This window comes from Lucilia sericata, unplaced genomic scaffold (assembly GCF_015586225.1).
Source record: "Lucilia sericata isolate MDLA Ls3-8-SP2 unplaced genomic scaffold, ASM1558622v1 Contig004849F_arrow, whole genome shotgun sequence".
NCBI classification, from domain to species: domain Eukaryota; kingdom Metazoa; phylum Arthropoda; class Insecta; order Diptera; family Calliphoridae; genus Lucilia; species Lucilia sericata.
In genome coordinates, this window is record NW_023997368.1 from 9,666 (window position 1) to 22,813 (window position 13,148).

At 31.1% G+C, this 13,148-nt stretch overlaps 2 protein-coding genes across 2 annotated transcripts; both read left to right on the forward strand.

Moving 5' to 3' along the window:
* Positions 1-976: 976 nt before the first annotated feature.
* Positions 977-1,705, forward strand: LOC119615311 (endocuticle structural glycoprotein ABD-4-like; the record flags this gene model as incomplete). The annotated part of the gene is made up of 1 exon (XM_037971379.1): positions 977-1,705. A coding segment is annotated over one exon (317 nt), but the record flags the coding sequence as incomplete, so codon positions are not given.
* Positions 1,706-7,837: 6,132 nt separating this feature from the next.
* Positions 7,838-12,007, forward strand: LOC119615312 (endocuticle structural glycoprotein SgAbd-3-like). The gene is made up of 2 exons (XM_037971380.1): positions 7,838-8,086; positions 11,623-12,007. The coding sequence occupies exons 1-2, from the start codon at positions 7,977-7,979 to the stop codon at positions 11,891-11,893; spliced, it is 381 nt and encodes a 126-aa protein (XP_037827308.1). The 5' UTR covers positions 7,838-7,976; the 3' UTR covers positions 11,894-12,007.
* Positions 12,008-13,148: the final 1,141 nt, after the last annotated feature.

Below are 13,148 nucleotides of genomic sequence, written 5' to 3' on the forward strand. Positions count from 1 at the left end.
TATAATCACTTGTTAAGTGTGTGAAATTTAGAAAAAAAAAATTTTTAAATATTTAATTTGACATAAATATATAACAAAGATTCTAAATAATGTGTTTATGTTAAATTTTCTAAATTTAACTAAAAATGGATATTACCCAAATACATATTTGCTACAATTAAAATGGAATTTTTATTATATATAAAAATTAATAAAAATAATATTTAAATTCACATTTATTCACGTTAGCAGACTGGTTTGTCTTAAAAAAGTTATATATAAATAAATTATGTTCTATACTAAATTAAATTCTTAATGTTAAACATTTAAAATTGTTGTTTTTTTCCAAATTTATTAATGAATTGACGTAAATCGGGTTTTAGTGGAGAACTTTTTTCCATAATTTTTAATATTTTTTTTTGTATTCAAATGTGTGTGGGCGTGCGTTACCGTTTCAATTTTGATGTGTTTTTCAAAAATCCTTGATATAATTTCTTTATAGATCATATACTAGATTTCCTATTTCTCTAGCTTATTTATGACACAATTTTAAAGCGTATATATTTTATTTTGAAGCAATAACATAAATAACTTTTTTATTTGTTTTAATCTAAGGTTCAATAAAATCATCATTGATTTGATAAGGTAAACAACATATGTTGGACATGAAATATGTTCGAATAAACAAATATTATTCATCAGTTAAGATACTATTTTGATGTGACGTACATAAATTAATAAATAAGATAAACAATAGTTGGAGACATCTTTAAATCTATTATATATACACATATCTGGTTTATATTGTTATAGATTTGTAGGAAAATTTGTTTCGTAGAAAAAAAAAGAATAACAAAGTAAGCATCAAAGTTAAATGAACTTAAAATCTACATACTTGTTATGTTAGCAAAATTTCATGGGAAAATAAATCAGTTCCACAATTTTATGAATTTTCGAACATATGTTCAGATTTTTCGATGATTACACTCCAAACCAGACTTTCAAAAACATTTATTGAAACTGTTTCCCTTTATTTCTCTTTACAGTTACGAAACTGCCAATGGCATTAAAGGCGAAGAGACTGGTACCTTGAAAAAGGCCACATCTCCCGATACTAGTGATGTGATTGTAGCTCGAGGTTCTGTCTCCTACACTTCACCTGAAGGCAATTTAATTACCTTAAATTATGCAGCTGATGATGAAAATGGTTTCCAACCTCAAGGAGATCATTTGCCCACACCACCACCAATCCCACCAGCAATTCAAAAGGCTTTGGACTACTTGTTAAGTTTGCCTCCTTCCAAACGTCGTTAAGCGCCCTAACAGCATATAAACCAAAATCAAATGATATAAGAAACAAAACCTGAACATGAAAAAAAAAACACGATTCCCAAATTACTACATTTACAAAGCAAAAAAAGGAGCCTTAAATGATCAATGAATAGAGAAGAAAAGAAATAGAAACAAATTCCAGATATTTGTTTAACACAAACAAAAAGCAAAGAAGAAATGTTTTGCAGAACCACAGCAAGAGTAATATAACATAAAAACAAAAACAAATATAAATTGTATATAAAATAAGCATAAATACTATTTTTACACTTAAACTTATCACCAACAAACTTCTGCTGTCTTCTAAATCCTTTTCTTTTCTAAAAGTTTCTCTTCTTCGAATGCAATTTCTTTAAATGAAAAGTGAGTTTAATTACACACAACTAAAAAAAAAGCATACAACACTGACTGAATGAGCCATATAAAAACCAAATTTTAAAGAGTTTTCACTCAAAACAAAAACTCTTTTCAAACTCACTTCTATTTAAACACTGCTCTCTAATTCATTAACGCAAATCACTCTTCAATAAATCCTTCTCTCTTATATCACTTCACCAACATACATACATACATTTGCCTACATAACACTTTTTCCACACAACAATAACAAGGCTCATATTAATTTCCGTTTCCGTTTTACTTTCTCATCACTTCTTGCTCTCTTCTTGGCAAATCAATGTAATTTATCCTTCGTACTCTCCTCACCTTCTTTTATTTTAGCTTTTTCTCACCTATTTTTTTGTTAGTCGCCGAAACTTTGCCATTTCGGTTTCATGTGATATCACTGCTTTTGTTGCTACAAAATTTTGTAAGAGAGTTTGCACAATTTCTCCCTCTCTCTTAAATAGTTTTGTATCCTTCAAGAATTTTGAAATAAAATAAATTGAACAAAATCAACTTTCAACATTGATGATGTATGTAAATATGAACATATTATTACTTTTTTTTAATTAATAACATATTAATTATAAAACAGAACAAAAAAACATTATACAATTAAATGATAAATAAATTTATTTGTTAAATGTTTATCCATTTTATTATGAGTAAAAAAACCATGATGTATGTGTAAATAAATGTATAAGAATGCAAATAAAGAATAAAAGATTCTTTACAAAAAACTAAAAATAATGTCGTTTTATTAAACAAATTATTTATATTAAGGAAATGAAACAAAAACCTATAGTCCAGACTATAGTGGAAACTATAGACTCGAATATAATCCACCTCAAAGTCAAGACAATATTCCAGAATATACGAGACAATACTATAGACCACACAATAAAACAGACAATAGACTAGATTATACTATAGAGTAGACTATGAACTAGAGTAGACTATGAACTAGAGTAGACTATGAACTAGAGTAGACTATAGACTAGACTATAGACTAGACTATAGACTAGACTATAGACTAGACTAGACTATAGACTAGACTATAGACTAGACTATAGACTAGACTATAAACTAGACTATAGACTAGACTATAGACTAGACTATAACTAGACTATAGACTAGACTATAGACTAGACTAGACTAGACTAGACTAGACTATAGACTAGACTATAGACTAGACTATAGACTAGACTATAGACTAGATAGACTATAGACTAGACTATAGACTAGACTATAGACTAGACTATAGACTAGACTATAGACTTAGACTATAGAATAGACTATAGACTAGACTATAGACTAGACTATGACTAGACTATAGACTAGACTATAGACTAGACTATAGACTAGACTATAGACTAGACTATAGACTAGACTATAGACTAGACTATAGACTAGACTATAGACTAAGACTATAGACTAGACTATAGACTAGACTATAGACTAGACTATAGACTAGACTATAGCCTAGACTATAGACTAGACTATAGACTAGACTATAGACTAGACTATAGACTAGACTATAGACTAGACTATAGACTAGACTATAGACTAGACTATAGACTAGACTATAGACTAGACTATAGACTAGACTAAGACTAGACTATAGACTAGACTATAGACTAGACTATAGACTAGACTATAGACTAGACTATAGACTAGACTATAGACTAGACTATAGACTAGACTATAGACTAGACTATAGACTAGACTATAGACTAGACTATCTAGACTATAGACTAGACTATAGACTAGACTATAGACTAGACTATAGACTAGACTATAGACTAGACTATAGACTAGACTATAGACTAGACTATAGACTAGACTATAGACTAGACTATAGACTAGACTATAGACTAGACTATAGACTAGACTATAGACTAGACTATAGACTAGACTATAGACTAGACTATAGACTAGACTATAGACTAGACTATAGACTAGACTACAGACTAGACTATAGACTAGACTATAGACTAGACTATAGACTAGACTATAGACTAGACTATAGACTAGACTATAGACTAGACTATAGACTAGACTATAGACTAGACTATAGACTAGATAGACTAGACTATAGACTAGACTATAGACTAGACTATAGACTAGACTATAGACTAGACTATAGACTAGACTATAGACTAGACTATAGACTAGACTATAGACTAGACTATAGACTGGACTATAGACTAGACTATAGACTAGACTATAGACTAGACTATAGACTAGACTATAGACTAGACTATAGACTAGACTATAGACTAGACCTATAGACTAGACTATAGACTAGACTTAGACTAGACTATAGACTAGACTATAGACTAGACTATAGACTAGACTATAGACTAGACTATAGACTAGACTATAGACTAGACTATAGACTAGACTAGACTAGACTATAGACTAGACTATAGACTAACTAGACTAGACTATAGACTAGACTATAGACTAGACTATAGACTAGACTATAGACTAGAACTATAGACTAGACTATAGACTATAGACTATAGACTATGACTATAGACTATAGACTATAGACTAGACTATAGACTAGAGACTATAGACATAGACTATAGGACTATAGACTATAGACTAGACTATAGACGAGACTATAGACTAGACTATAGACTAGACTATAGACTAGACTATAGACTAGACTATAGACTAGACTATAGACTAGACTATAGACTAGACTATAGACTAGACTATAGACTAGACTATAGACTAGACTATAGACTAGACTATAGACTAGACTATAGACTAGACTATAGACTAGACTATAGACTAGACTATAGACTAGACTATAGACTAGACTATAGACTAGACTATAGACTAGACTATAGACTAGACTATAGACTAGACTATAGACTAGACTATAGACTAGACTATAGACTAGACTATAGACTAGACTATAGACTAGACTATAGACTAGACTATAGACTAGACTATAGACTAGACTTTAGACTAGACTATAGACTAGACTATAGACTAGACTATAGACTAGACTATAGACTAGACTATAGACTAGACTATAGACTAGACTATAGACTAGACTATAGACTAGACTATAGACTAGACTATAGACTAGACTATAGACTAGACTATAGACTAGACTATAGACTAGACTATAGACTAGACTATAGACTAGACTATAGACTAGACTATAGACTAGACTATAGACTAGACTATAGACTAGACTATAGACTAGACTATAGACTAGACTATAGACTACACTAGACTATAGACTAGACTATAGACTAGACTAGACTATAGACTAGACTATAGGCTAGACTATAGACTAGACTATAGACTAGACTATAGACTAGACTATAGACTAGACTATAGACTAGACTATAGACTAGACTAGACTATAGACTACAGACTATAGACTATAGACTATAGACTATAGACTATATACTATAGACTATAGACTATAGACTATAGACTATAGACTATAGACTATAGACTATAGACTATAGACTATAGACAATAGACTATAGACTATAGACTATAGACTAGACTAGACTATAGACTATAGACTATAGACTATAGACTATAGACTATAGACTATAGACTATAGACTATAGACTAGACTAGACTATAGACTAGACTATAGACTAGACTATAGACTAGACTATAGACTAGACTATAGACTAGACTATAGACTAGACTATAGACTAGACTATAGACTAGACTATAGACTAGACTATAGACTAGACTATAGACTAGACTATAGACTAGACTATAGACTAGACTATAGACTAGACTATAGACTAGACTATAGACTAGACTATAGACTAGACTATAGACTAGACTATAGACTAGACTATCCTATAGGCTAGACTATAGGCTAGACTATAGACTAGACTATAGACTAGCTATAGACTAGACTATAGACTAGACTATAGACTAGACTATAGGACTAGACTATAGACTAGACTATAGACTAGACTATTGACTAGACTATAGACTAGACTATAGACTCGAACTATAGACTAGACTATAGACTAGACCATAGACTAGACTATAGACTAGACTAGACTAGACTAGACTAGACTAGACTAGACTGACTATAGACTAGACTAGACTATAGACTAGACTAGACTAGACTAGACTAGACTAGACTAGACTAGACTAGACTAGACTAGACTAGACTAGACTAGACTAGACTAGACTAGACTAGACTAGACTAGACTAGACTAGACTAGACTAGACTAGACTAGACTAGACTAGACTAGACTAGACTAGACTAGACTAGACTAGACTAGACTAGACTAGACTAGACTAGACTAGACTAGACTAGACTAGACTAGACTAGACTACTAGACTACTAGACTAGACTATAGACAATATTCAATATAGATCCCCAGATCGTTTTTTATGTCCCAGCTGCAGGGATTTGCTCTATATTATATTCCACTTAACCATAACCTCCTATTGGGGATCAATGTTTCAAACTTGTCTAAAATTTTAATTTCAGGTATCGGATCGACTTACTTGATAGTACTCTCTTCTATTTTAGAATCATTCTCTCTCTTCCATATTAATTTCGCATTAAGGATTACATCCAGACAGTGTATGTATTCGTCTTTCATTTAAAAAATAATTTTCCATCATCGCTGCCATGACATTCAGCAAACTTGGTTGATCTTAGCCGAAATCGTACTTGGTTTGTTTGTAGTTTGTACATTGTATAGTATTTATAAAGTCACCGCATTAAATACATTACCTTTTTATGTTTTGTTTTGTCTTTTAAACAAATCTGCTACTGAAATTATCAAAAAACTTTCTAGTTTTCTAAAACTAAATATAAACCTGAATCCCGGTTGAAAACTGGCTCATAAAGGAATTCCATTCGATCATATACAATAAAAATACTAACAAATGATTGTATACAAATTTCAAAATCCAGTCTACAACAAAATAAATAACAAATGACAGTGACCAAAATAAACATAAAGATTTTAACTTATAAAGAGTTAGAATATTCAAAACTAGTCTTGCTTTCTTCTATTCTTTCGCTAGTCTATCTCCCACAAACTTTTCATTATATAATTTAAATAAATTTGCAAAACGATTTGCAATATGAAATAAAAATGATTTACGTCCAATTATAGATACTCTGTTAATAATATCAACCTTAAGTCAGAATAAATTATGCCAAAAATTCAGCAAAATAAAAAAAAAAACAAGAATTTGAGCTTAAACTGAACTGAAAATAGCGCTAATATCGAGCGCAGCGTTGAGTGGTAAATTAATATTTGCCAAAATAATTTAGATTTAGATTCATGTTGCTATTGTTGTTGATTCCCCCCATCTAAAACTGACACACAAACCTAAAAGCGAAAACAAATTTAGAAAAATAGAAAAAGTTTTAATAAAAGACTAAAATTTATGTAAATTAAATGAATACAGACGAAATCTAATGTATACAAAAAATGTGGTTTGAAAGCAACTTTTTTTCAACTCCTAACTCTTTCTAAATACTTGAAACTAAATCGAATAAAAATAAACTTGATTTTAAATATTTGGGAAACGTTTCTATAAAAATAATTATGATTTTAATGATAATGTTAATGATGATGATGCTGCCGCTGATAAAAAAAAAACAATCATTATGAGATCTGACTGACTGATAAGAATGGCAGTTGGTCAAGATACGTCAGTGTTTATTTTATGATTGTGTCAAAATTCACACCCAATTTGTAGAGCAGAACGAAACATAGACACAAGACGTCACAGCATTTTAGAAACGATCCAATTAAAATCTAGAACTTTGAAGTACAAATACAATACTGCAGCTTTAAAGCTTTGTTTTTGTAGCTTTAAGTTGTATTGGTATTTGTGAAAAATTACTAGTAAGTTGCCAAATAAGTTTGAGATGAGAGTTGTTGTTGAAACCAAATATCAAAACAAGTTCAATATTTTATAACTTTATAGATTTTTTTTCTTATTTTATTTATATTAATTCTATAAAATATTTTTTTTTTTTTCAACTTTGGTTCAGGAATTTTTTTATGTGGTTGTTGTTATTTTTAGCTAGAATTTGTTGTTTTTTATTGTGTTTTTGTTAAATTTAGAAACAAAAATGTATAAAAGCCTGATATTTAGTTAAAATCTTGTCATTCGTTAATTTGAGTTTTGGAGATTTAATTTGTTAGGAAAGAGATAAAATTTGTATTTAATTAAAATATATTGCATTTCAATTGCATGTTAAATTAATAAAGAAATATAAAAGAATATAATTTTGAAATATTTTTATAAAAATGAAAGTGATCGCTATATTGTGTTTATTCGCTGCCGCTGCTTATGCCAAAGAAGTCGAATTAATTTCAAATGAAGCCATGGTGGAATTTGATGGCAAATTTCATTACCAGTAAGCATTTTAATAAAATAACTACTTACGTATTCACCTTAACAAATATTTGTGATAAGTACGGAAACGGTTTACATTTAAAAAGTATAATAGATAAAAAAATGCAATCAACATTGGAAAAAGTGTGTGAAAAATACAATTTGAGACTCGTTTCGATTAAGACATGGACAAACATTGTAAAAATATTAATTAAAAATTAAATATGACTATGTTGCTGGCTTAAAAATAAAACAAAAGTATCAATCTTCAAATTTCTCACAAGTTAAAACTTAAAAAAAAAGTTTAATAAATATGAAACATAATTTTTGGAGTTATACTTATAAAGTACCCATATATCATATTTGTCTACCATTTACTTACTGAGAAGTGCTACCCAGCAGTTCGGTCGGACAGTCCCGAACTCCCTATTTAACCTACCACATAAGGTTACACCTAGCCACCGACTGTCCAGGTGACTAGCTATTTTAACAAGTGCCCCCTCTTTCGCTTACAAAGGGAACACTAAAGTGACGATTATCTTCACCCTCGTTTACGAATTAGAATTAGACGAATTAGAGTCAACCAAGTGGTTAGACTTTATTGGAAATCACTGTCTTTTTCGGATCCATTGACTCTTTGTCGAACTGCAGGGTGTATACAATTTTGTACCCTAATGAAATTGATAAGCTACGTATTTCCGATAACTTTGGGAACCAAATATAAAATAATTCTATAGGAAATGCTTATGAAAAGTTTATGAAGAATTAAGAAAATACGCCATATATAAAGAAAAGCTTTCGAATAAATGCCACGAAAGCTCAGAGTATAGGTTAGAAGGATATTCAACAGATGCCAAAGTTTATCGTTTATGAAAACCTAGATTCCGTGAAATTATTCAAAGTTGTGATATTATATTTATGGAATGTGATTTTGGTGTTAAAATAATTGAACTAGAATATAATACAAGTAAGAAGTTATAGTCGGGCGAGACCGACCTATACCAGCTATAAAAATAAAATGTGATTTAGTGTTCATAATAAAGCATTTAAGTTAAATTTTACCTTGTTTCAGATATACTATCAAAAAAGATGGGGGTATATTGATTTTGTCATTCCGTTTGTAACACATCGAAATATTGGTCATAGACCCACAAAAGTATAATTATTCTGGGTCCTTATTAAACTCTAAGACGATCTAGACGTATCCGCCCTCTGTCTGTCTGTCTGTTGAAAACACGATAGAAACCGAACGAAATGAGATAGAAATTTTCCACAAATATTCTCTATAGGTAAGGTTTGTTTGGTATTGAAAATGGGTGATATCGGTCCACATTATCGGATAGCCCCCATACAAGTGTACACCCGAAAAACAGCTTTAACGGCTTTAAAAGTTCAAATATAACGATGAAATTCGACATAAACAAGTTCCATATGAAAAAAATCTCCCTGCCAAATAGAAATTTTCCACAAATATTCTCTATAGGTAAGGTTTGTTTGGTATTGAAAATGGGTGATATCGGTCCACATTTTCGGATAGCCCCCATACAAGTGGACACCCGAAAAACAGCTTTAACGGCTTTAAAAGTTCAAGTATAACGATGAAATTCGACATAAACAAGTTCCATATGAAAAAAAATCTTCCTGCCAAATTTTTTGAGGATCGGTCCATAATTGACCCTACCCCCCATATAAGGCCTCTTTAGAAAATGACTATAATGCCCATTTCAGGCTTAAAAATACTAGTATAGCGGTGAAATTTCACATAAGTAAGTCTCAGACAAGCCAAAACCTCTCTACCTATATAAGGTCCGCTTCAGAAAATTACTTTAACGCTCATTAAAAATACGAGTAGAGTGTTAAAATTCTCACTTGTTATTAAATAAAATTGTGTACATTAAAGTCATATTTATAATCTTGGTTTTGCAACTTTTTGTCGAGATACGAGTATACTGAACATAATTCTGTATGGGGTCTAGGTCAAGTATTGGACCGATTTTCCGAAGTCCGATTTTCAATCAATTATGCAACGATTATCTTAAAAGTTTGTGGAAAGTTTTTGCTTTCTATAAAACTTGATGAATTTCATTTCCATATTGATAGTTTTAGGGCAGTTATGAGTGTCAAATATGGGCCGATTTCCAACACAGATTAGTCAATAGGATTGTCTATAGACTTGACTACCTACCAACCCTATTTCTTATCTTCATAAATGACCTTCTATGTCAAATTTCCAACTTTATCTACACTTTTGCCGATGACAGCAATATCTGTCATTCCTATTCATTCAATTATAGGCCAAGGCCACTCTAAAGATTGGGGCAATGAGGCGCAATATAAATGAATCGCTTAATCACTACTTGATAAAAATCTATGAAAGGGGTCGTGTTAACAGAGTCGATTTTAACGCCCGCAAGACTCAATGTTGTTTTTTAACACATAAACGTATGGCTGATAATGTTAGTCCATTTATATTTATGGGTGGTGTAAATATTAAAGAATCAGCAACTCTTGATGTTCTGGGCCTGAAAATTCAGTGCGATGTCCGAGGGACTAAACACATTTTCCAACTGTCGAAAGAAGCATTCGAGTGTCTCGTTTTTTTGAAACGGTGTAAGACATACTTCACTCCATCTGATCTTCTTACTATTTACACCACTTATATCCGACCGAAAATGGAATACAACTCCCATGTATGGGCCGGAGCTTCGAAGTCTAGTTTGGAGCTATTCGACCGCGTACAAGAGAAGGCGAAAGTACGTATCGGTGACAGTGTTACATGGACACACAGACGGATATACATAGCTTAATCGAAAGTAAAAAGTAATTCTGACTGTATAATTTAAGATGAATATATACATATATGCAGGCCAGGGCAAAATTTGGTCCGATCCTTATAAAATTTATTGGCGAGATTTATGTTTAAAAGTTATTTGTGGCCGAATTTCATCACAATTCTAGTGTTTTTTAAAAGTATATAGTGGACATTCAAGTATTTTTCTGAAGGGGACTTTGTATGGGGCCTATAATCAAATGGCCCGATCATTACAAAAATTGGCAGTGTTATTATACTTATATAAATCGTAGTTTGCCGAATTTTGAAAGATAGCAGTATATTTGAGTAGTTATGAGCTAAAGGTCCAAATATGAGGGCGCCGGTTGTATGGGAGCTAGGGCAAAAATTAAAATTTATTGGTGGGATTTATGTTTATATAAAAGTTATTTGTGCCGATTTCATCGTGATACTAGTGTTTATTAGGGAATTGTGTACATTCATGTCATATTCTAAAGGGGACTTTGTATGAGGTCTAGGGCCAAATAAGGCCCGATCGTTACGAAAATTAACATTAATATTTAGACTTTTTTATTGAATTACTAGAACATTTATCATAATTATGAGGACAAAAGCCCTATCGGGGGTTCGATTGTATGAAGGCTAGATGAAATAATGGACCGATTTCAAACACTTTCAATAGCGTTCGTCCTTAGACTTTGGAGACGTACATGACAAATTTCATCAAATTATTTTTAGTAAAAATTAATTTATTATTTTACTTTTAGCTACGAATTGGGAGACGGTTCCAAAGCCACACAAGATGGTTTCCTAAAACAAGTCGATGCCGAACATGACGGTGAAGCCATTGAAGGTAGATTTGCTTTCATAGCCGATGATGGTCATGAATATGCTCTCTCATATACAGCTGATGAAAATGGTTACCGTCCCATCGGTGCTCATTTACCAACTCCACCACCAACACCCGAGTCAGTATTGAAAACCTTGCAATATTTATCCGAACATCCATATCATAAACCCGAAGGAAGAAATTATTAAAAAAACTTTTTCCAAAAAGACATGTATTTTTAGTTATAAACCCTATTGTGATTTAAGTTATAAATTAATTTTTGTTGTTGAAAAAATAAAAAAAGAATTTAAAAATTAAAAAAATTTTGCGTGATTTGTTAAACTAGAAATAGAAGTGATAGAGAAACAAAAACAAATCAAATACGACTGATGATAATAAAGAAATAAATTGTTAAAATATTTAAATAATTGTGAATGAATTTATTACAACAACAATAGCAATAATAATAAACCAAAATAAAAGTATTTTTTTTATTACTACATATTTATTTCTCGGTATTATGAACGAATTTTTGATTTTTGTGAAAATACGTCACGTTTCGCAAGAAAAGAATGGTAAAAAACCAAAAATGACCAAAAGTTTATTCACCTGTCAACACTTTTACGAACAATAAATTTTGTAGTAATAAAATTATCATTAGAAAAAAATCTTTGTTTTAATAATTTCTGAGTTGAGCATTTGAAGACGTGTTTATTTGATCAAATTTAGGCAAAACAAAAAAATTAAAATTCGTGACATAATTTGTGATCGTTTGCCATTTGAAGTTATTATTACATTATAATATATTATACACCGTTATTTACTCATTTAATTAAACGGAACCAACATCTTTATATATAAAATATATAGGTAAAAACCGACTACACAGATACCCTATAATTTTACCACAAATTTACTAGACTCTAGACTAGACTATAGTCCAGACAATAGACTAGACTATAGGCCAGACTATAGACTAGACTATAGTCAAGACTATAGACTAGGCTATAGTTCAAACTATAGAATAGACCATAGACCAGATTATAGGCTTGACTATAGTTCAGACTATAGAATAGACCATAATCCTGATTATAGACTAGATTATAGTCCAGACTAGACTAGAGCCCAGACTATAGACTAGACTATAGTCCAGACTATAGACCATACTATAGTTCAGACCATAGACTAGACTATAGTCCAGACTATAGACCAGACTATAGACCAGACTATAGTCCAGACTATAGACTATAGACTAGACTGTAGTCCAGACTGTAGACTACACTATAGTCCTGACTATAGACTAGACCATAGTCCAGACTGTAGACTAGACCATAGTCCAGTCTATAATCTGGACTATAAATACTATACCAGACTATAGACTAGACTATAGTTCAGACTATAGACTAGACTATAGTCCAGACTAGACTAGACTATAGTACAGACTATGGACTGATAGACTATAGT